The sequence below is a fragment of the Strongylocentrotus purpuratus genome, unplaced genomic scaffold (assembly GCF_000002235.5).
Source record: "Strongylocentrotus purpuratus isolate Spur 01 unplaced genomic scaffold, Spur_5.0 spur5_scaffold_19, whole genome shotgun sequence".
Lineage (NCBI taxonomy): Eukaryota > Metazoa > Echinodermata > Echinoidea > Camarodonta > Strongylocentrotidae > Strongylocentrotus > Strongylocentrotus purpuratus.
In genome coordinates, this window is record NW_022145604.1 from 8,265,553 (window position 1) to 8,291,942 (window position 26,390).

At 37.0% G+C, this 26,390-nt stretch overlaps 1 protein-coding gene across 1 annotated transcript in view; it reads left to right on the forward strand.

Annotated features, from left to right (window-relative positions):
• Positions 1-21,157, forward strand: part of LOC373178 (kinesin heavy chain) — a gene marked incomplete at its 5' end in the record, with an annotated part of 52,194 nt that extends 31,037 nt beyond the window's left edge. The window contains 16 exon segments of the mRNA NM_214463.1: positions 675-776; positions 1,832-1,981; positions 3,787-3,978; positions 5,500-5,617; positions 7,252-7,328; positions 7,928-8,037; positions 8,885-8,986; positions 9,769-9,829; positions 10,648-10,719; positions 11,803-11,913; positions 12,366-12,502; positions 16,265-16,344; positions 16,800-16,962; positions 17,444-17,514; positions 18,248-18,334; positions 19,063-21,157. Coding sequence (NP_999628.1) covers positions 675-776; positions 1,832-1,981; positions 3,787-3,978; positions 5,500-5,617; positions 7,252-7,328; positions 7,928-8,037; positions 8,885-8,986; positions 9,769-9,829; positions 10,648-10,719; positions 11,803-11,913; positions 12,366-12,502; positions 16,265-16,344; positions 16,800-16,962; positions 17,444-17,514; positions 18,248-18,334; positions 19,063-19,085 — 1,656 coding nt within the window.
• Positions 21,158-26,390: the final 5,233 nt, after the last annotated feature.

A 26,390-nucleotide genomic window follows, 5' to 3' on the forward strand; every position in this document is an offset into this window, starting at 1 on the left:
ACTTAACTCTATGTTGGACTTAAAAATTATGGAGAGCCATTTGTAGCCTTGAAATAAAATATATTCATTAGCAAAAGTTCAAGTATTTTAGACTTTACATAAATTCCACATCAAGAACATGAAATCTCCTTGATAATAGGAAATATGAATGATTTTGAATCAACATTTCATGCCTCTTAAAATACCTTTTACAAAATATTTTCAAAGATTCTAATGGCTTTCCATAATTGGCGTTGCAAGAAAGTTGCAATCAATTGCAAATCCTCAAAATCAAGCGTAACTCTTGCAATTAATTGCAAATTTGCGATTGATCGCAACTCAACTTTCTTGCAATGCCTCATTAGTAAGAGAGAGAGAGGGGGGAGATAACAGCTAGATCTACAGTAGTTAACTTAATTTAATTGTTAAAACTTTAATCCTAACAAGATCCTAGGAAATTTAGGAGACTAGTGGGGCGTTGCAAATATCAGTTGCAAATTTAGCAACTTGCAATGCCCCACAAGTGTTATAGTGATTAATTGTCTCAACATTTCAAATAGCTCTTCTTCACTCTAAGCTATTAAGAATTCTCGTACATATTGATGTTGTCTCTGTTAACATTATACATATAGTGGTACTGCATGTATATCGATGCTGAAGAAATACTCATCATTTGATGTTTGTTCATTGTTTAGGCATTGGAGGAGATGGCAGTGAACTACGATGAGAAATCCAAGGAGGTTGAAGATAAGAACAGGATGAATGAAACCCTCAGCGAGGAAGTCAACGAGAAGATGGTAAGAAAATGGTCTGTCACCTTCAGATGATGAGAACATAAGAACAGATTTTGAGACCAGTTTTGGAAACCCCCCCCCCCCCCCCTCTCAAAAAATGAAATGGAAGCTCTTATTACCAATCATGTGAAAGAATATGGTTTAACTAATATGTGATGATACAAATTTTGCCTGGTAAACCGCCTACTAATTGATATATTTGGTAAATTATCATATCTATCCGGCTTGGATAGATATCGCGATTGTACTACTTTAACATTGAACATTTGAGCATATATTTCTGCTTTTTTGCAAATTTAGGTTAAATTATTGCCATCTAAACCTCTGAAGGCAATATTTGAAGAACAATATTGAATGGATATTTTGCACCCAAAATCCTTGAACCGCAATTTTACCACTGCCGGTCTATATTTTTAAGAAAAGGCTGAGTGAGGATGTCTCTGGGTGGGAGATCATTTCTAGAAGATGTTTTGGTATTAAATCATTCTTGAGGTGGGGTTACGGTTGCTGTTAGGGAATTAATGCAGGAGATTAGGGTCTAGTCGTATTCATGTGATGAGAAGTCCCAAGAGATTGAGAGGTAATATAAGGACCACTGGGTGAGGAGGTTTATGAAAAAATTGTTAACATAAACTTTCCTGCTTATCATGGGGTTAAAAACATGGGGCTAGGATAGCTGTAATTGTTAATGGATTGGAGTTGTTAGGAGGGGGGGGGGGGGGGGGGGTTAGAGGGCCTTTCAATATTAAGATGGTGAAAAGTCCAAAGAGTTTGGATAGCTTGAACAGAATGAATGAACAAAGATCAAAGAGAAAATGGTAGGAGAAACTCTCCAGGTTAAAACAATTGCTCTGCTTATTATTCCACGGCTACAGGGTTAGGGTTTTCACTTGGGTTGCATTTGGGTTTTCGGGTAGGTAGTTTAGGGTATATAGGTACATGTATATATGAAGTTTAGAAGCAATCAAAGAAGCAATCGGTGTTTAAGCATGTGTCACAGAGCCCTGTTATCTCTCACCGCTCATGAACTATTTCTCATATCAATCTTTATTTGTCAGACTGCTCTGCACACGACCAGCACAGAGCTTCAGAAGCTACAGGAGCTGGAGCAGCATCAACGTCGCCGCATCACAGAGATGATGGCCAGCCTGCTCAAGGATCTAGGAGAGATCGGGACTGCTCTAGGTGGAAACGCTGCTGATATGAAGGTAAGGAAGCCTCTTCAGGGATGGTGGAGAGGTTGGTTGTTAGGGCGGTAGGTGTCATAGATCTATATTTGAAGCTTCACCGCATCACCGAAAAGATAGCCAGCTTACTCAAGGATCGAGGAGAGATCGGGACTGCTCTAGGTGGGAATGTTGCTGACATGAAGGTAAGGTGGTCCCTTCAGGGATGGTGGAGGGGTTGGTTGTTAGGGCGGTAGGTGTGATAGATCTATATTAGAAGCTTCATCAACATCACTGCATGAAGAAGATGATGGCCAGCCTGCTGAAGGACCTAGGAGAGATCGGGACTGCTCTAGGTGGGAATGCTGCTGACATGAAGGTAAGGAAGTCCCTTAAAGTAGTCACCCAAAGAATCAAAAGTGTTTTGAATTGAAGCCAAATTCATGTTGTTGCGAATGGGAAGCCTTACTGATCAAATATAACAACTTCCCTCTTCAAAATATGTTTGGGGCCCGCAGTAATCATCTCTCAAAAATGTTAATTTTGAGTTTCAGATTTTCTGCCTTCAGCAGTCCTCCGTAGAGCGTCAAGATTCGTGACGTCACATGTAAGACACAGCTAAACACAAAATTGCATTTTACACCTTTCCATGATATCTTTATCATTTTCCAGCAAATTATTCATGTTTTTCAAGAGAAAATCTTTCCATCCAATATAATTTGACCATAATTATCGGTTGTCGTGAATATCTTTGGGTGACTACTTTAAAGCTTGTGGGGGGTGGGGGTAGGCTAAATGAACTGATCTAACCCATGGTAACGGTGAGGAAGACCGCTTAGATATGGTTGATTGCTAGGTAGGTAAGGAATTTATTGGATGAGTTTACCAATGGGTTGGTGGGGAAATCTAGGAGAGATTGCCACCTCTCAAGGAGGAAATATTTGGGTTATGAAAGCGAGAGAATACCATGGTTTTTACATTGTTAGGTAGATCTGTTCTTGGAGGAAATATTACTGTTCTGAATTTTACTCCCAGAAATGAAGATGGCCTACAAATATTAATTTTTTGCATCTCTGCACCACCCACATTCTGAACAGAACATAGATGAGTTTTCCCCTCCTCTCGATCTTTACAAGAAAATAAGTAGTTGGTACTCGGTGATCAACAATTCAGAAGTAATGCAATTGTCAGTGGTTTTCAGAATGAAATTATACTTCCAAACGTAAAGATCACCTTTAACTGAAATCATCCTGTTATCTCTTGTTAACCCAACGTTGAGAACATCAATTAGGTAGATTTTGAAACCACAATGATCCCTCTCCTCATAAGAATAAACTTTCATCAGAATGTGAAAGCTGAACTATCATTATCCTCTTTCATTCTCCCCAGCCCAACGTTCAGATTGTAAAAAAAGGAAGACGAGGAATTCATGATGATCCATCTCTTGTCTAAGAATAAACTCAAGTTCTACCTTTTAAATAGAAATTTAACTCTCAAAAATAAACCATCATCATCCTATTTGAGAGGTCCATCCTTCCGAGGGGCCCCACTCACAAGCATAACTTTTTGGGGTCTCAATTTGGATCATGTTTGTTTGTCATGATTGCTATGTCATGTGTTTTTAATAAATAATAATAATTCTAATTCTCCCCAGCCCAACGTTGAGAACATCGAGAAGGTCGACGAGGAATTCACCATGGCCCGTCTGTTTGTGAGCAAGATGAAGACGGAAGTGAATTCATGATGATCCATTTCTTTTATAAGAATAAACTCAAGTCATTTACTTTTTAAATTGAAATTTAACCCTCAAAACTAAACCATATTCATCCTATTTCAATTCTCCCCAGCCCAACGTTGAGAACATCGAGAAGGTCGACGAGGAATTCACCATGGCCCGTCTGTTTGTGAGCAAGATGAAGACGGAAGTCAAGACCATGTCTCAGAGATGCAAGATCCTGGAGGCGAGCAACGCGGAGAACGAGACTAAGATCCGCACCTCCGAAGATGAGCTGGACTCCTGCAGGATGACCATTCAACAGGTAAAAAAAACTAAATAATAAAAACGTTGCTTATGAAGCGCTTACCCCTGAAGTCTCTAAGTGCTATAACAAACAAATATACAATGATAAACAATTTCATATTACAAAACAAAAAAAGTGCTAATAAACCTACAAATGATAATACATATGAAATACACATCACTGTGTGAACAGAGTAAGTTAATCATCAAAAGCAATTTTGAATAAATGTGTCTTCAGACAAGTTTTGAATTGGTTATCAGTTTGACAGTTTTTGACATTTAAAGGTAGTTTATTTCAAAGTTCAGCAGAAGGTAGGGTGGTCCTTTCAGGAATGAATGCTACAATAAAATCTGTATCTTTAGGGAAAAACACCATTGGATAAAAAACAACTTCTTATCCTCCTCTCTTGTATCCCTTGTTCTTAGGACTCAATTTCTGTTGTTGAGCATCCACCCATGAAACATTGAAGATCTAAAGTATTAGTATTGAGAATTAGACAATTTCTTGAGTTCAAAGTCATTATTTATCTCATTTTGAATTGAAGGATCACAAATAAATTATCACAAATAAAAACAGTTTGTTGGACGGTCTTTTAGTTATCAGGACTTTGGCCATTCATCATGATGCAAACATCAATCCTTGACAGTGACGGAGCTTAATCCATTTGTTAAATGATTGACAAGTGGATACTTTCAGTCAAGCTGTTGTGATTACATGTAAATATCCATCATGACGAAGTACGTGTGATTATGTACATGTATGTTACATGGTTTTCTTATGATATACTGTGTACCTATGATATACATGTATGTCTCCGGACCATAAAGACATATCTACACTCCACAAGCTACGGCATTCAAATCCATGCCACAGCACTAACGTGTCATTTGGCAAGACATTAATCCTTATCAGGGTATATTGTTTGTCAGGTAAAGCCAGGGTAAAAATCCCTTTGTACAGCATTTGAAAATAATAATAATAATAATAATATTCTGCTTTTATGTAGCGCCTAATACATCGATACAACGATGTGTCTAAGCGCTTTTCAGATATATTATTACCCCGGTCATCGGATTCAGGCTTACCCGCACACAATGTAAGCACATTGTCCACTCCCTGGAAGCATTCCAGCCAGGTGTCATTTTTAAAAGTGCATACTTGCTCATCTAACCACATTAACTTGGGTGGAGAGTGGCATATGTAGATCAATGTCTTGCCAAAGGACATTAGGGCTGCGGCGGGACCTGAATTACGGACCTTGTGATCCACAGTCCGGTGACATATCCAATCGACCACAACACCTCTAGGTAGGGTGATCCTTTCAGTAATAAATGCTACAATAAAATCTGTGTCTTTAGGGAAAACACCCTTGGATTTTGTCCCTGTGTTCTTAGGACTCAATTTCTTTTGTTGAGCGTCCATGAAACATTGAAGATTTAAAGTATAAATATTGAGAATTATATTATATCGTAAGTCAGGTAAAGCCAAGGTAATTTTTTATTTAATTGCACCACTTCTTTGTTGTGTCCTTCCTTGCAGCATGAGGCTAAGATGAAGTCTCTGTCTGAGAACATCCGTGAGACTGAAGGCAAGAAGCGACATCTTGAGGATAGCCTGGACATGCTGAACGAGGAGATTGTTAAGCTCAGGGCAGCAGGTTAGTCATCCACAATGACAGTTACAATGACACTCAGAGTGACTGACAATGACATTGACATTGTCAATGACATGGACACAAAGATACCGATTATGACATTGACATTGTCAATGACATTGACACAGAGATACCGATAATGACATTGTCAATGACATAGACACAGAGATACCGATAATGACATTGACATTGTCAATGGACATAGACGCAGAGATACAGATAATGACATTGACATTGTCAATGACAAAGATTAGACGATATCGACAGTGTGAGTGGCATTGACACTGCCAATGACAAAGATTGAAAGATACCGACAGTGACATTGACACTGCCAATGACAAAGATTGAAAGATAACGACAGTGACATTGACACTGCCAATGACGAAGATTGAAAGATACCGACAGTGACATTGACACTGTCAATGACGAAGATTGAAAGATACCGACAACGACATTGACACTGTCAATGACAAAGGTTGAAAGAAACCGACAGTGATATTGACACTGTCAATGACAAAAGTTAAAAGATACCGACAGTGACATTAACATTGACAGTGGTGTTAACAATGAGGAGGACAGTGAAGTTGACAATGGCATTGACAGTAATGACAGTATCATATATTGCTTTGATGATGAGAACATTAGTGACTTTGACAACATTGACAATGACAATTGAAAGACTGACTATGCCAGCAACATTGACAACAATGTTGACAATGACAAAAAAGCTTCATGGTCAATGGTACCGACTGACAACGACATTGACAATGAGAGGGTTATTGACTTTCACATTGGCAATGATAGTGAGAATGCCAATATTTATGAAAATGATAGCAACTAACATTGATTGATCAAGACAGTTTCAGTGGCATTGACATTAATGAGAATGATAGTTTTGACCTTTGACCTTGATGACAATGAATTTGACACTTGACTGTGGCAGTAGTATAGTAATGGCATGACGAATCACGGTGACAATTGAAGGAAATGTGGCAATACTGGTTACATAGATAACGACATTGCGCAATGACATTAGTTCCTTCCGTAGAGGGGGTTCCCTCTGGAACACATTGTCAATATTCTTTCCATATGTAAGATCGCAATTTGAATTTGGGAAAGTTCCATGAGGTTGTTTCCTTGCAATCCTTAAGGCTTCGAGGGGGCTAACGATGATGACATTGACAAGGATTCTCGCTGGTGCCTAATATCCTTGGGGGTTGCCAAGCAGGGGGGACCAAGGGAACAAGGGTACTTTCTCTCAGATAAGGGTATCAACATACAAGTATTCTTCAATCTATTCAAAACATCCTCCCCTGGATTGTCTAAGGGTCCCCTATTTTTACCAGGCACCTGTAAATGTTAATCTCTCTGTTCCGCCTGCGAAGCTCTTCGATTTGGTCCGTAGTCTAGTAACTCAGTTAAACCAGATGTGACTAGAATCATGTTAAACAAAGGGAAAACATAGTCTAGGCATCCCCTCAATCTTATTTCCTGTGTGAAACTTGACTTTGAAACGTGCTTAAACCCAGGGTTGTGTTTTACTGAAATTTTAATAGAATAGGGACTTTTGTGTTTTGTATGCTGTAAACACCCATTTGATCATAATATTTTATACCTCATTGTGTTTTACTTTGCAGAGGAAATCCGTCTAACAGATCAGGAAGATAAGAAACGTGAAGAGGAAGATAAAATGCAGTCAGCTACAGAGATGCAGGTAAGTTATTAAAGAGAAGGTCAGGTTCTTGTAAAGTTGAAAACTAATTTCTGAGATTTTCTGTTATTTTGATTTCTTAGTGTATGTGGAAGATAATGGTTGTGGCAGTGTGGACTATTATGTGGCACAGTTTCATTAAAATTGCTCTTGAGTTGTACTCATATTTGATATATGACAAGAAATAGTTAAGACCAAATTTTGATTCCTATGTGTGTATAGTCCCATATACCCATACCCATCAGGGTTGCCTTTAACTATATGTGATTTTTAGAAAGATGCATGAATTTGTTTTGATGATTCCATAAACTCAAAGTCCACAATTATTCTGAGGTATTCCCCAAACCTTCTAGACCATTTCTTTCCCAATCCAATCACTCAAACTCTTTTTTTAAAGTTTAAAACAAAAGGTTGAGGTGTACCAATTTCATCTCCAAGTTGAAAACGATAGCCTCGTAGAAATAAACAAAGCATTCACCAATTGTTCACGACGTCTTCATCGGGTGTGGAAAAATCCCAATCAAAGGGATCAAACAACAAACACATTTTGGTTGTGAGACTTTCTGACTAATTCAAGAATGGATTGTTGTGTTCTTTTTCAGGCCTCTATGAGTGAGCAGATGGAATCGCACCGTGATGCTCATCAGAAGCAGCTCGCCAACCTCCGAACAGAGATCAACGAGAAGGAACATCAAATGGAGGAACTCAAGGAGTAAGTCCTTTTTAAAAATATGTAGGGTTAGTGCTAAGAAGAGCTGGAGTGCAAAGGAAAATGATACATGAGATGTTGATTAGGCAGTAGAGAAGGCCTAGAGACTCTTGCTTTGACAGTGAAAATTGTGGGAAGAAGGAGTAGGGGAAGAAGGAGGATACTTTGGATGGACAGTCTGCAGAAATTGTTGGAAGAGAGAGAGAGGAGTGAAAGAACTGGGAGTGGTGCTAATAGAGAAGGCTAGGAGCCGAGGATTGTGGAACAACATGATTACCAAAGTCAATCAATATGACAGTTAGAGAGAGAGAGAGAGAGAGAGAGAGTGCTTTGTTTCAAAGTGTAAAAGTGTGTGTGTAGTTTGTTTTTACAGATGTGTATCAATCAGATATGATTATGTATGTCTGGGGACTGACCTTTAATGTTACCACCGTCCGCCTGAGCCAGTTTGTAGGCGAAGACAGAGAGCTGACCAAGTGAGCTGCCAGTACGGTAGACCATCTTGTCAGTCCCTGTGTTTAATAAATGAGAAGGAAATTCAGATTGTTAGGAACTCAAGGTGGTGTTGGTGCTTACTGGTGGTGTTTAAGTGTAACTTGATCAATAAAAAAAGAAAATCCATATTGAAGACTTGAGGGGCTAGTCTTGTCTGTGAAAGGTGCTAGTGTTTGTTATGATATTACACTGCTAAGTGTTTGATGTCAGAAGCAAAACACATCTTAATGTGCGAGTGAATTTTTTTTAAAACTCTAATAATTTGTCTTAAATTGCTATTTGTTGAAGATCATTGAAGAGTTAGTCCCCCAAACTTGTGACTGATTCTGTACATGATGTGATTTTTATTTGACAGTGTCAACCAGCGAATGACCCTTCAACATGAGAAGCTACAGCTGGATTATGAGAAGCTCAAGATTGAGGAGGCAGAGAAGGCTGCTAAGCTCAGAGAACTCAGGTAAGAATTAGCGGATATTTTTAAAACAGAATTTAAATCCCCACTGCACTACTTGAAGCTACGTGCTCCCTCTATATAGAAAACAATGCCTAAGTAGTGACCATTGGTCCCCCATGATCCCCTTTTTCTTATGTTATTTGAGAGCTGAGTTGATGAGATAATCACCTGTCAGTGACCAGCAGGGTGGTCTTATCCCTCCTAGCCAAACTAGTGCAGACAGGCTTTAAAATTTCTTGGACAAAGAAAGCCTTGCATTTATCTTTGATGTTCGAAATGATTTATAAAGTGACATGTATGTTGAACCAAGGAATAAAGTTTACATCAAGACAAAAATGAATGGAAAAAAAAATACAATGATTGAAGATTTGCCTTGTGATGACTTACTGTTTGAGCCAAACACATTCAAGGTAGTCTCCTCACCATCTTCCTTGCCTTTAAAAAAAAAAAAATTAGCAGATATGTTTTAAACAAAATTTTCATATTTATTTGACAAAGAAAGCCTTGCTTTTATCTTTGATGTTTAAAATCAAGTCGTGAATCATGAAGTTACATGTATATTCTACCAAGGAATAATTTAACATGAAGACAAAAAAAAGTACCATGATTGAAACTTTGCCATGTTTTTTGTGAATTATTATATGACTTATTGTTTTAACATTCAAGGCAAATCTATAAGTCTCCACACCATCTTCCTTGCTAAAAAAAACCCTGCAATACACTTCAAAAAATGAATGCCACCTGGTTAAAACTATTAAACATGTGATTTGTTGATCTCTCCACAGCCAACAGTTTGACAGACGTGAACAGGCCAAGCAAGACCTCAAGGGTCTCGAAGAGACAGTAGTAAGTACCAAAACAACCAAAAAAATTACACATCATGCCCTGTTGCATGAAACTTACCATTGATGGTAACAGGGCTCAACAGCCAATCAAAATCAAGGTTTCCATGTAGTTACCATTGATGGCAAAGTTATGATCAGTGGTAAGTTCTGTGCAATGAGGCCTTGGGCAGCTCTTTTTTTTATAGCTAATCTTGTGCTCTCGTAAATTGAATTACATCTAGAGAGAACTTGTTTGATGTAATTCAGAGTCGTTTCTTATGCAGTACAGTGTCAATAGGTTGTGTAGGTTGTTTAATCATAATCAGGAATTTTCTTGAAAAGAAGTGTTACAAAAACCACAGCATACTATTGCACATAGAGACCACATGATGAGTATATTGGTAGGGACCTTGAGCTCCATTTTCTTATCTTTGCTCAGTACTTTTTTTTACATTTTTTTAACCAAAATTGTTCATCAAACATTGTTTTATTGGTAGTTTTGAACCCCCAGTGTAAGTTTCGTTTGATTCTGTCAGAACCTAATAGCCTTTGAATTTTGTTTGTGTGACATATTTTTATTCACTTTACTTGTATCAAAGAGAACTGTTGCTGAGCTAGCGCATGAGTGTCCCTGGACGGTGTGTGCGCTCTATAAGTTTACACTATTATCATCATTTGCATGGGCGCAATCTTAATTTACGCATAAATACCACTGACCTCGGGTCATTGGCTTTGTTTCAAAGCCAATGACCTGAGGTCAACTGTCTGCGCATGCGCACTGATACAACCGTAAACTGGTGTATTATTATTATTTAAACATTTGATTCTCTTTCTTTGCAGGCCAAGGAGCTTCAGACGCTACACAACCTTCGCAAGTTGTTTGTGTCGGATCTGCAGAATAGGGTGAAGAAGGTGAGAACTTTAATTCAAATTCAAAGGGTGCCAGTCATCTTAAGGTCCACACTGCACTACTTACAGCTACTTGCGCCCTCTATATAGCAAACAATGCCTAATCGGTGACCACTGGTCCCCCATTATCACCCTATTTCTTATGTTAATTGAAGGCTGATTTGTCAGTGAACACGCTGGGTGGACTAATCCCTCCCGACCAAACTAGTGCAGATGGGATTTAAAGGCTAGTTGTGATATGAGGAGGTAAACCGCCGCGAACAAAACACAGTGGTTTTTCTTAACGTCCTTGAATGCCAACTGCGCGCAACAAAGCTCCTGTACTGTGTGTTCACTGAGCTTGTTGTTATCAGACACAGAAATGTGCAGCGTTTACACGTTACTTCATAATAAAAAAAATATTACAGTTTATCACGTCATATCTGAAAGGGGCATTAACTCCTTGATGGCTTTGGCCAACGTTTGGGACACACAGTCATCTTTTGTCACACGTTTTGTGTTCATATATATAATCCTTTAAAAATAGGGCAGTCTTCTAGGCTATTCATCCATGCGGGGAATATAGTTTAAAATGTTTTTTTCTGTCTAGCTAAAATGTATAAAATCAACCTCAAAAACTTTACCTTGTATTCTTTGGGTGGAAGGTTAAGAAGTAGGAAGGAAATAAAAGACAATATAAAAGCCCTTCCTGCCTAAGGAACCCAAATCAAGAGTCCAGGGGCCTGTTTCACAAAGCCTTTTTCAATGACAAATTACAAAAATCAGTGACAAATCTGCTGATAACCAATCAGAAGCAAGGATTTCAGTAGCTTATAAAAAAAACTGTCATTTGTCACTGATGACAAGTTTTGTGAAATGCCCCCCAGTTCCTTGCAGGCCTCATTGTGTGCTAGAATGGAGGAAAGCAAGTTTAAATTCTATGTAATGTCATAAGAGAACTAAGGGATGTGCATCCTATTGAAAGGAGATCATTTGTATATAGGATAAAAGCAACAAATAGCCTTGGGAGTAGTTTAGAACCCTGACCCTTCCTGAAACACGGACCCTTGCTCTAACCACTGAGCCATCTGTTCTTTACTCCATCAGGCTCTAGAGGGCGGCGATCGTGACGATGACTCTGGAGGAAGCCAGGCACAGAAACAGAAGATCTCCTTCTTGGAGAACAACCTGGAACAACTCACCAAAGTTCACAAACAGGTAAAACATTTGAGCAAGAAACACCCATGAAAAATTGTAATTGTTATTTGTTACAATAATTTACATCCTTTCACCGAAATAGAGGATGAAATATTCTTCAGAATACCATCTCCAGATGTAGATGTTCTTGAAAGAAACATTTAAAAATGCTGGTGGAATGAAGTATGAAATAATCACTTGATACAAGTGATAGAATAAACTGAAGATCGAAAGAACTTGCTGTTAGGTGTCAAAAGGAGAATAATGGGAAGGAGAGTTGAGAAGAGAAGATTCAGTAAATATGTATATAAACCAGCTTATTCTTTTTTTCTCTCTTTTTTTCATGCAAGGACAAATGGCTACAAATGTATGCCATAATGAGTTTGACTCCTTTAAACATGTAGCGCTATGTAAATGATATCTGATATTGCAGTCATGGTCTAAACCGTCATTATTTTTGTTCTTGATTTCAGCTGGTGCGAGACAATGCTGACTTGCGATGCGAGCTGCCCAAGCTTGAGAAGCGTCTCCGAGCCACATCGGAACGTGTCAAGGCCCTGGAGATGTCTCTCAAGGAGACTAAAGAGGGCGCCATGCGTGATCGCAAGAGGTTTGTACTCTATCGTTTTATTGATATTTGTTATTCTTGCCGATCACCTAAAGAATTAAAGTGATGATATTGTTAAACCTGAACCAATAGCAAAGTGGAGTCTGCCGGTTCATTGTCACTGTCAATCATAAATACTAATAATCATCAATTGACTATTAGATACAATTGAATGGGCATTAAACTAACTGGTAATTCAACTAACTGGCATTGGACTAAATGAACAATAGACAAAATGGGTAGTAGATATATTGGAGATTAGACCAGGGACTTGGGATACAAGGACTGGATTCTTTATTTTACGACCTTTCAGGGGTATTAAGCAAGCTTAGTTTGATGCAATTGATCCCCCAAACTCCTGATAAGCAACGCTCAGACAGCCGCTCGATACCCGGAGGCTATGAAAGTTACGCAACAATGAGCGCTGGGTCGGAAATCAGAGCGATAAGGCTGGGTTTGGCAGTGCTTTGAAGTCCGATGCTCCACCCCGCCGATTTTGGCATCCTTGTCATCCTTCCACTGTTTTTGGCAATACACTATATTCGATCTCTAACACCTTCTGGCTGCGCATTCACTCATCCTGCGCATATCATATGCGCAGTAGTTGTATTCCAATGAGTCGATAAACAAGGAAGTCCTACGCTTCCGAACCGTCAAATTCCGACCAGATATAGCCAAGTTACACGGACAGTTATGATTTCTTTGGACGATATGAATATGAATATTGAAGGACATTTACTCAACCTTGCGCTATGATGTGCATATTTTTATATATTTAGAAGGAAAGAGGAGATTGTAAACTTTAAACTGATACCAGTCCCATATGCGTGTTTTTGCGTGTTTTTTTGTGGCATGACTCTGAAGTTGGTCAAAGATCTCGAAACTTTGCATTTTCGACGGGACATCATTACTAAGCTAGTGACGTCATGCCGGTAAAGTGCAGGGTTCCCCTGTTTTGTATAATTGTTTTCTTGCTGATCTAGAAAGATAGTTTATTGGTTTCCAAAAAAAGTAAAACCATGCCACTAAAATTCTTTATCAAAATTCACAAAATCATATAGAATCTTGAGAGTAGAGTCTAGAATCTAAATCTATACGATTTTGCAATTTTTAATGAAGAATCATAGATATAAATAAAGAATGACCATTTCAATTAGACTGGATTGCCTTCACGATCATGTTTGTTTTGTTTTATTTGGTTTCTTTTAGTTTTAATTCCTTGTTTTGGTTGTTAAAATTAAACTGGATATAGGTCTACGATTGGAAAGGGGAGAAAAAAAAAGAAAATAATTTTGTATACTGCTTATCCACATTAGGTCCTATACAATTTTTATATTGAAAAAAGAGAGAAAGAAGCAGTGGCGTACGCAGGATTTTTTCAAGGGGGGGGGGTTTAACATTTTGAAATCGGGCCAAAGAATTTTCGAAACGACTCAGCCAGCCGCTGAATATAGAGCGGGGGGGGGGGGGGGGATAAGAGGACACATTTCATTTATTTTTTGGTCCCGAAATTTCAAAATTTGACCGACCGACCTTCTGTTCCTTCTGGGGGGTTGGGGGGGGGGGGGGGGGGGGGGGGGGGGGTTAGGTCATATTTTAGGTCATCCATTAGGATTTTTTAAAAAGAAGAAAAAACTCAAAGGGAGGGGGTGGTTTTCACAAAAAACCATATACATAAAAAAAACGGAAGGGGGGGGGGGGGGGGTTAACCCAAAGGCTTAACCCCCCCTTGAGTTTTTTTGTATGTATATGTTTTTTGTGAAAACCACCCCCCTTGAGTTTTTTTCTTCTTTTTTACCCCCCCCCCCCCCCCCCCCCCCCCCCCCCCCCCCCCCCCCTGCGTACGCGCCTGGAAAGAAGGAAATTAATCTTTACAAGAAAGGCGTTGGTAATTATACTCGTCGGTTCTTGAGCTTGACTGATTGATATTACAAAAAAAAAGAAGATATTATTTGTGATGACCATGTACGTAGCTGCTGCATGCAGGGTTGTGGGTATGTGGGCCGGGCCAGGAGCGATAACGTTGTTTCTTACAATTATTGACAAGGGAGTTTATAGTCTACAAACTAGATCTTTCAGCTACTTAAGAGTTCAGTAACTCAGATCTGGTTAGTATAGATTTTGTTTTCATGTATATGTACGAAGTTCGGACTTTCTACCGTCGGTCGATATTGTAGATCTATTCGTGTTTCCCGAATCAGGTTGATGAGGTTTCACACAGAAGTCGCATCTCCAGGTCGTATCTAGTTAGCATCCACTGACGAGAGCGCGACCGGCCGCTCAGCTTGGGGAGACTTTGTGTGAATTTCCGTTACCTCTTTGCCTGCACATTGGCGGTGATACCACACAATCGGACAATTTTCACCACCACATTGAATTAAGTTTTCCGTAGCAGGAAATCCACAGATACATACTTGTTTCCCAACTCTCAATTTCCCAATCTTTCAGGTAAAAAACCCAATCTTCGGCCTGGCTTTGGGACTGAATCTTAGCAGTACACACTGTTGCCATTTTTATTTCCTGTGCTAAGCGAGGGCGCATGCGCAGTGAGTTATTTGTGACCTCGCCTGTCATTTGCTTCGAAGAAATTTACGAGCGCTCGCGCTCGAGCGGCAGTAATTTGGATTAGTTGGGATAACATTCTGCAGTGTCGGGGTGGAGCATGGGTTCAAAGGGAATACATCAAGATTCCAGTCCTTGTCAACTAACAAGTCCCTGATTAGACCATGTGGAAATTAGAACAAATGCCTAATATCCAAAATGGTCATTCAAATTCAATTCAAATTCACATTTATTCGGCAAAAGATAAAAACATCAAAATGAAATCATTACAAATGAAATCATTATAAATACCGGGATTGCTAAAATAAGTTAAAAACTTGTAAACAAGCAACCCCAAACATAAAAACATACAGATACTATACAATACAATAAGATGAAATACGATACAATACAATACAATACAATAATAATAATGTTACATGCTAACAAAATATATGAATCAATTATGTATTTCAATAAATCAATAAGTGGCAAGTATTGTTCTTTTCAGTTTAAGTTTAAATGTGTTCTGGTTCTTAATACCCTTTAAATAACTTGACATGGAGTTCCATTTCTGAGGACCTTGATATCTAATTGATTTATTTTGCAAAAATGAGTTAGTGAATTTTGGTAGATGGAAGTCATTTTTTTTTCTTGTATTAAAGGAGTGGACATCCGAGTTCAAATGAAAACTGTCATAAAACGTTACTGGTAGCAAATTATTTTGGAGTTTGTACATAAATAATAAAGTCCGTTGAGAAAGAATATCTGGAAGTTTAAGTAAATTTAAGGATTTAAATAATGAAGAGGTGTGCGCCCTGAAGGAAGCATTGCAGCACAACCGAACAGCCCGCTTTTGAAGTATGATAAGGGGCTTTAATAAATTATTAGACGTTCTTGCCCAAACTAAATTACAGTACGTTAAGTAAGGATATATGAGAGTGTAGTAAAGATTATTAAGATATTATAATATTAAGATTAGCAAAAATGAACAATAGACGGAATGATTATTAGACCATGTGGATTGTAAACAAGTTGGGTGTAGACCACATGGGAATAGACCAAACAGCAATTCACCCAAGCAGACATGTTGTACTTCAAAGAACAGTGAGGCTACGGCTAGATGACATTGCTTGGCTTTTTGTGCCTATTAGGAGAAGAAAAACATTTAAATTCTCATTAATTTTTTTTTTTTTTTAAACTTTATCTCTTTGTTTGTACCAGGTATCAGCAAGAGGTTGACAGGATCAGAGAAGCTGTCAGACAGAGGAACTTTGCTAAGAGGGGTAGCAGTGCTCAGATTGGTAAGTAAACAAACAGATATTGAATAATAATAATAGGTCTATTTACATAGCACTACTACTATATGAATATACTCTACTGCTCTTTAATAAGACAAAGTATCACATTATTACCCGGGCTGTAGCTGAGCTGCCATGATAAGGCGCTAAAGCATTCAAGGAATTTCTTCCTACTGGGTCTCATTTACATCACCTGATTAATGTGTTGCCAAAGGAAATTAGTGCCACAGTGGGACTCGAATCGTGAACCTTGTGATCCACAGTCTGGTGACATATCCACTACACCACGACACATACCTCTCATTATCAGAGCTATTGAATGTTGAATATTGATTATTTTGAATGTCATTTCGATGTTTAAACTTACAACATCCCTTTACTGTAAAAGCAGGATTCACCATGGTTACAACCGATTTTAAGTATTCCTTTGATATCTTCATGTCTTCTCCCCATTTCAGCCAAGGCAATACGAGCTGGTCACCCGCCTCCGTCCCCCGGAGGATCGACTGGCATCAGGGGTGGCGGCTACTCCGGTATCAGGGGAGGAGGATCCCCCGTCATCAGGCCCCCTTCTCATGGGAGCCCAGAGCCCATCTCACATAACAACAGCTTTGAGAAGTCGTAAGTTGATAACTTCCATTTTTTATTTTTTTTATATCTTGTTTGCTTCATGTGCTTTGCATGTACAGATACGTTTTGAAACAGGAGAGAGCATATAAGAATTTAAAACGACACGGCATATGATGGACTCAAGAGTTGCTGAACTTGATCATATAGGGTGGTGATCACAAAATCATTAATCTTTTTTTTTGGGTGTGTATAAAATATAATAACAATAACAATCAGTATTTATATAGCACTTAATACGAAATACGGTCTATAAGGGCATGGAGTGTCTCATGTAGATTAAAGGCCAAGTTCACTCCAAAATCGGATATCTAATAAGAAAGTTATGAATTTTTGAAAAGTATGTAAAACTATGGAACAATGAAAATTACAAGACAAATTGGAAATTCACTCATGAGTCTGTGACGTGCATCTCAGATTTAACATCGTTAAACGATGCCTTTAATTATAATCCTTTTTCTTGTTATGTCTACAGACTGAATCCCAACGATGCTGAGAACATGGAGAAGAAGGCCAACAAACGCTTGCCCAAACTGCCACCCGGTGGTAAGTATTCTGCCTAATGTGGTTTTGTTCTATTCATGAGTCTGCTTGTAGATGAGTCACGACAAGCATTAAAGGGGTTGTAGCATGGCAAATACTGGTTAATGCCATCTACGACTTCTTTTGGACAACTGCACGTAAACGAATGGACTTGACTAACGGTCACCGCGCGCTTGCGTTTGCGAAACAGACCGAAGTTCTCCTCACGCTTTGGCTTTGCGTATGTTGCACGAACATGAATACTGCAGTTGTGTCATCCGTAGTCGTATTATACCCGAGGGGCCCCGAGTCAGGCCACGGGAAAGACACATAGTCTCGCCTTGCTATACCCCCTTTAACATTGGAACAAAAAAATGACACTGAATTTGTTTGTCTCTCTCATGATTTGGGTGCATCCATATTTTATTGAGGAAGATTCAAGTTTGATTGTCCACATGTTATCTATACATATACATCTACAATGTGAACATAGACCAAACATGGTATTGCATGTAAGACAATTTCTCTATGAATATATTGGAATTTATATTTATATTGAAACTGTATTTCCCTCTAAATTTTGTGAAGTCATGTATTTGAATAAACATTCTCTTTAGAAATGAATTTTCATTGTTCAGTGATAGATTTTGTAATACATGGCTTTGTCATGTAGTAATTAATGAACCCTGAATAGAAATTTATTTTTGTTGTTGAGAATAAACCACTTTTAATAATGAATTGTTTTGTTGTTCATCAGGTAACAAATTAACAGAATCCGACATTGCTGCCATGAAGGCACGAAGCAAGGCGAGAAATAACACACCTGGGAAAGCCCCCTTAACTAGTAAGTTGATGACACTATTGATGAATTATCTTCATTTTAATCATAAATATGATTTTTTTTTTTCTGTCTTAGGTTTGCTGAAGTTACCTAATGAATGCTAAGTTTCTTAGCTAGTAAAAGCAATCAAACTTTGTGGAATATTAAAAGATGATTTTCATATTTTTGCATTTGAAATGAATGTTCCATTTTACCCTTACTTGGGTATTAATCTCTATTGTCAAGTACAATGTAGTGCAGCTTGATATTATTATTACTATTTTATTAATATTGTGAATGTATTTATTTATTAGTATTATTATCATTTTGTGTTTTTAAGGGGGTTTCTGGATCCAACAATATACCTAACTCTGACCCTAACCTACACTTGTCATGTAAAGCCCAATCCTTACCCTAACACTGTATAGCCTGGAGAATATGTCAGATCTTATTAGATAATTTGAGCTCTTTTCACAGTCCATTTCATGGACTTGAACTTGAAATTAATGCATCTTTTTTTCTCTCCCCTTGTTCGTTTTATCTCTCCACCCCCTCTCTGTCTCTCTGCCCTCTCTCTTTCTATCCCCTTGTCTATCCCCCTCTCCCTCTCCTTTTCTCTCTCACTCTCTCTCTCTCTCTCTCTCTTTTCTATCTCTTTCTTTATCTTTTCAATCTCCCTTCCTCTCTCTCTCTCTCTCTCTCTGTCTCTCTTTCTCCTCCTTTCTCTCTCACTCTCTGATAACATTTCACAGCTAGCGGAGAGCAAGGGAGCTAATGCGTGAGCCCCAGTTTTCATCTGAATCGATACTCATGGAGTAAGGATTCTACCGATACATCATGTGCAACCGTTACTTAGGTAGTAGTGATAGAGAATCAAAGTATATGCATTGTACATTGTAAACACACGAATGGGTGTAGCGCTTGTATATTATATGAAACTCACTTGTGTTCACACATTAAGATACTGCATTAACACTTGACTCATGTTAATACTGTAAGAATAAGGTACTCAAAGTTGTGTTCATATGCAGAACATTGTATTAACACTAGATTTATGTAGTGTTTTAGGAATAAGGTAATGAAATTTTGTGTTCACACATTCACACTTGGCTCATTATAGTGATTTAGGAATAAGGTACTCAAAACTGTGTTCACGCATTAAGATATACACTTGACTCATTGTAGTGCTATAAGAATGAGGTACAATGTACTCAAATTTGTGTTCACACGGCAAAATATTGCATTTACATGTGACTCGTTGTAGTGCTCTAAGAAAGCAGTACTCAAATTTGTGTTAACACATCAAGTTATTACATTCACATGTGAGTGTGTGGTATTTCAAATCCGTGTTCACACTCTTTATTCCATTCAGCGATTGTAAGACAACATGGAAACATGTTTGATTGTAAGAGATTTGGGGTGTAATTTGCAGTTGGGATATCAAAATGTGTAATATTACAGATTGAATGAAGTCTAGTTGGTAATATTGAATTTTAAATACAGGTCGCAGCAAAACAGATGAGTGTAATATGTAAACTTGAACTGAGTTGTAGTTGTTGTTGAATTAGCTTTTGATTATATCTGCTCTGTATGATGGCTTTCAAAAGACAAATAGAAAAAGAAAATTAATTGAGAATTACATGTACAGTAGATCAAGCAATTTCACTGGAGATCATTTTCAAACATTTCAATTTTGTATTGTGAAACGATTGATTGTAGTGGGTATTATGTATTGTAGTGCAATATAGTTGGTCCCATCCAATGCTTTATGATACACCATCTGATATTGTACATCTGTGTAGTGTATACATCATTAATGTAATATTATATGTTGAAATAAGTTGTTATACATGTATCACCAGTACACTATGAAAATTAAGAGCATACAAGTCTATTCCATACGATGTTCCATTTGAGGTGGGATTTTATAATTGGGCTATTTGATACTTTAGATGGCTCTTTTGTCCATTATCTAGTAAAGATGTTTCTAAGATGTAATATTACCCCTGTCATTTGATTCAGGCTTGCTTACACGTGCTCAATGTGTGCACATTCTCAACTCCCTGGGGAGCATTCTAGCCAGGTGCAATTTCACAGAAGCTCGCAACGCTGAGCAAACTACAATGACTTACGCATCCTACCAGTAACCTTTTTAACACCTGGGTGGAGAGTGTCAAATGGATTGATGTCATGCCAAAGGACGTTGTGTTTGGCTCGGATTGAACCCTCAACCCTTTGATTGAGTGTCAAGAGAATGAACCACTATACCACGACACAAAAGGCATGAAATGGAAAAGGATAATTTCATGATGATATGGTCCTTGTTTCTTCATTAAAAAAAAGTGATTTATATTTGATGGATAAATATAGATTGCTACTTTGCACCCCATAGATAAATGGATTAACTCAGACAATCAGTATACCGGTAGCACCAGTATGTTTGAACCTAGCCTTAAATACCCAATTTCAAAAATACAATCCTACATATGTTCATGCATGAGTTTAATCTCCTTACGTGTAAAGATTTTAATTCATTTTTCTGATATCAATTGTATTGTCAAGTGTTCATGTATATCTAAAGTGTGCTCTGCTTTTTGAAGAGACAAATTTGTATAATGTTGTAGACAGTAAGACTAGAAAGGCATTATATTTTGTTTTCATTAGAAGAGGTAGAAAAAGATTAAACCGAAGTTAGAAACCCGTACGCCATACAGGTATGAATGATTGTCAGCTTTTCCTTCGTTAGAGAGCATTCTAGAAACAACGCCCAGAAGATACAGCATTCGCCATTTTTCCGCACTTCTCTATCTTTTTCAATTGAATGCAAGTTTGACACCTGTTTTTTAGAATTCACATCAATTGTCATTTTATTTTCAATTTTGTCAGCATTACGATATGTAATCAGCTTTAAATACTGATTACTTCTTCAAAGAATAGATGTTCTTCAGAGAATAGAAAGAAAAATTGTATCTCTCTTGGTTGTTTTAGTTTGGGCAATACCTGTATAACAAATAAGATCAACATAGTTAGGCTTGTCAGTCAGGAGTTTAGTTTGTTCCAGTGCTCCAGTGAAGCACCTTTGGGTGTGTCGTACAAGAGCCTGGTATCAAGTCTAACCCTGCTGATATGAACTATATTCAAACAGACTCATTTATTTTCAAATCTCTCTTTATTTTTTATTTTTTTTATTCAGGATACATACATTAAAAAACATTCCAAATACCGGTAAGATTTTTGATAGTATGAAACTTATTTCTTACATTTTTTTAATTATTTTGTTTAGATTGAAAAGTGCAGAGAAATGGCGATGTATGGCTTATTCAATTAAAAATTATATTGTTCAGGCACTAAAATCCTATCAATATACAATCATGGCAATGGTCAGAAGTGAACTGGGTCACACTTATATACCTCGGGATGTTCTCTCAACACTATATAGAATTATGATATACATCTATTTCATTCATACGCATTCTAAAATTAACGATGCCTCATCTTGTAAAGCTATGCTCTTATTCTGTGTGCAGAGGTGGTGACATAAATGTATTATCAATGTTTTGTGAAGAAAAATAAATGTCTATATAAGAAGAAGTCAAGGTCGTTCATCGACCTTTGAACTTTGAACTCTGGGAGGTGGCCAGTTGTACGTACTCTAGCTCTAGTTGTGTGTGTGTTATTTGTATGTATATATTCTCTACGATCAGCTCACAAATTATGTTACGTTCTTCTGATAAATATTTTCAAAATGATATGTGTAGCTACATCTAGGTGCAGTTACACATGAATTTAGCTTTTGAGGGATAGACTTTCGATAATTGGTATATGCAGTATATTTCAAGGAAAATATGAATGGAAATTTCGTCCTAGGCTCGTATCTGATTGCAGAGTTGTATCAAAGCATGGCTGTGATGTCGTTGGTGATAACTTTCATAATGTTTACTGAGAGGCAGAAGGGTATTAACTCTGCTAAATTTGATATGAGGTAATATCCTTCTGTATCTCAGCTAATGAAATGTTTCATAACGTAGAAAAGTAGTTAGAATTTGATACAGATCAATTCTTAGTCCTATGAAAGCTTGATCAGTAATTTAATTTGTAGGAGAGAAAGTTAACAGAAAATTCAATTGATGATGAAGGGACCATTTTGTTTTCTTCTGCGTAGTAACTATAATCAGCCATGTGAAATAATGAAATAATATTCCTTTGGGAGAACACCCAAAGTCTTAGTTCTGTATGCTATATGATAGTTGAATCCAAAGATTAGTAGTTATGAAATATGTAGCCATATACACGTAGCTCCCCTTAATTATTTTTTCGTTTTTAGTTCTTTATATTGTTCTATCACAATATTTTATTTAGCAAAAATTTATCCAAAAATGTCATATTTCTGTATAAGCAGTGAGAAAGAGAAGAAAAAAAGGGATTAATTCCAATAATATTGTATTAAAGTAAAATGTATATATAAGTGTGATTGTAATTTTCCATATTTAACAATCCATCAATGAGCTGTATAAAAAACATCTCCTCTTTCCTCCCAAAGTAGCTATTGACTGTATTGATATATTTCCCTGAGTTGTGCTATTGTAGGCTGTATATTTTATAGTACAAACTCTACTAGAATAAGAATACACTATTAAATAGGATTGAATTGTATATATATTTAAGTCACAGATTCATCAGTAATTCACGCACAGTCTCATATTCATGTCGAGCGCACCATATACTTAATTTTCAATGTGATATTAAAGAGAGTGACACATTGCTGTACATAAAATGTGAATCCCTTCCATTGTGTGTGCGCGTATTAGAATTTCTGTACTGCATATGGAGTATGTAACACTCTGTGTCTGGTTAACTATTTTAATGCATATTCATGTAGGATGCATATTCATGAAGTTGCACTTACGAGCTGTTGCATATTCATGCTTTCTCTTACAGGTTTATTTGTTAGTTCATTATTCTGCTGAACACAATGTCTGATTGTAGTGGAGGTGACAATGAAATACTTCGATCCATATTTCTAGCATAAAGAGAAGACGGTTTCTGAAGGAAATCTGATTATCGCAATGAGATGGAATTACAGCGTGTGGTATTGTAGAAAGAAATTGTATTAATTGCAGTGATATAAATATTTCAAGTGTATACATTAGTCTAAAAGATATATTTCCCTCTGCTTCGAGGTTTATGTGTACATTTACTGTAAAGAAAGAAAAGAGAAAATAGACTTTGCTAAAAGCAGTGTAGGCCTGTAGCAATGTAAATGTAGGATAGAATTATAGCATAGTATTTGCAAAACAAGAGAAGGTATGTACATTGTGTTGTAAATTACTGCCATTTATTATGTTCAGTTTATTGAATTATGTTCAGTTTATTGAATAATGTCCAGTTTATTGAATTATGTTCAGTTTATTGAATTATACTCACTTTTTTCAATTATGTTCAAAACGATTATTACATGTTCTCTAGAATTATTTTGTAATGAAAATGCTGAATGTCAGTTGCATGAAAGAGTACAAAATCGAAGTGAAAATGTGATCAACAGTGTTTTGTGTCTCCGTCATTTAAAAATGACCCTTATTGCAAAGACAGTAAATAGTCAAAGTGTAATATTTGTTCCAAGCAAATAATATTTTGTGTTTTATTCGTCAAATTAGTGTGGGTTATTACCATTTTTTTGCTTCCTACGATGTTTCAGTACATTCACACATTTATGTAGAGTGCAGTAAGCGACCCGGGGTCAATAACTTCAATTTTAAGTGTGTTGTCAACATTGACATAATTATTGATTGTCCTCAAAGATTGTACTTTACTTTTTATCTGAAAAAAGCTAATCTGTTAGTTTATCATTATTTTCGTGATTCTTTTGGCTAAGTGAGGCAAATTTCTGAAAAGGAAACAGAATTTCACCGTTCAACGAGGATACTAAGATATCTGTCGAACAGGATATGATTGCCGTAAACCATTTATCTCATCTTGTTTCTTGCCGTACGCAGACATCAATGTCACTTCCAAACTACAAACTCCAATACAAGACCCTATATTGTGTGATGAGAGCGAGAAAGACCTTAACTCGTATCATTTTATGTCGCATTAATGCCCTTCTGGCCCTCAACAGATGATGTAGAGTCTTCAACAAGAAAAAAAGGAAATCATCAGTGATACCCAAACAGTATCAGTCATTTGGTAATGTAGTTAGAGCTAGCTCTACACAGTCCAATCTGAACTCAAAATAATACTTGACTCTTAAGATGTTAACAATGGTGGGGAGTTAGGATCATGGGGGTGGTATTGATAATTATCATTCAATCTTTCTTTTATATTATTTATGATTTTTGTTTCCATGATTTATTCTATGTTTGATTGAAGATGGGATGCCCACTGCAGACCAAAGTGAATAAAATCTGATCCTCTGTGGGATCTGTCAATAAAATGCAGTTTGCTTTTTGTTCTTTTAATTTGCTTTTGTTTATCCTTGTCACTTTCATCTTGGATTATCTCATTAATTGTTTATTTTTGTTCGTCTGATATTACATTTTGTGTGTCACTTTTGCATGTTTTTCTCCTCTTTGCCTGCTTTGTGTTGTTAATGGTATGGCATTTTTAACTGTCACCCCCCCCCCCCCACACACACACACACACACACACACACCCTTAGTATAGCAATGTATAGCAATCCCCACTTCTCCTAACTCAAACCTTTAACTTTAATCGAACCTTTAACCTAAATCTATTCCAAATGTTGACTCTGATACCCAAAACTTAAACCTTATTGGGAGCGCCAGGAGCGTCAAATCTGACTGACATGAGCGCTATACAAGAACCCATTATTATTATTATTATTATCGTAACCCTATTCCTAAGTCTTGGATGGATAAGATACTGATTACACAAAGATTTTTTGTTGTTGCAAAGTAAAGTGCATATCTGTAGTTGTAAAATGCAGTGTGTATACATTATCACTGAACAGGTCTATGTTGTTTGCACAGGTCAACAGTAGATTGTGAGTATGCTTGTGATAATATGAAACAAAACTGCACCCAAACTGATCAGCCAAAAGCAATCACAGAAGGCTAGGTAAAGAATCGGATCAAGAAGAAACCAGATAAATGGTCCAGAAGCTCAGCCAAGTAAGGAACTAAATTTGTCATCAATGAAAATTAAACCAAGGAAAATACAATTATAACATTAATTACAATTGGGATATGAGCTGAATAGGATCTAACAATAGAGAATATACATTAAAGACCTAAATCACAGTTGCTAATATTTAATATAGGGAATAAAATTTTGTAAATAGGATATTGATAAATAATAATAGTGAAAACCTCTAGCTAAAGAAAATCAGTTGTCAATTTGTTGAATGTTGGTGATTTGTAATCACTATAGGCCTATTTCTTCAATATTTGCTTCAATATTGGTATTTCCATTGTATAAACATCACACAAATGTTATCTATACCAGTAATGCATAATTAGGATTAATCACCAAATAAAGCAAACTTGAACCAATCATTACATGATGATTGATTGATGAATATTCATGGAAATACTGAATGAATATTCATGTTTAAATGTGGATGAATATTCATGTGTAATGACATGTTGCTCCATGTTGCAATTGTACATTGCTATCCAAGTTTTGTGTATTGGTATGGAGTCGATTCACACTCGCATTATATTCACTGTTGTGTATGAGATTTGTTGTTCCCTAAACGTTGTTAAGAGGATGATGTAAACAGCTGAATAAACTACAAGCAATTCATTTATCGGTTGGGTGTTCTTCTTATTTAAAATGGATGACGAGAATACAGCCATCACAAATGTATATAACACATTTCAGGAAGAGTGACATCTGATAGACCAGTTTAGTAACATATTCAAATTTTATGCATACCGGTACTTTTAAAAAGTTGATCTTGACAACCTGAAAGATTGTCTAAGGATTGCCTTACATAGCAACACGTCATGCATGGAAACGGGTTTCCAAGTATTTGAAGTTCATTCAAATGGAATAACTCATCACTAGCTCCAGAGGAAAGAAACATCCATCAATTTTAATATGTTGGTAAACCGATCCATTG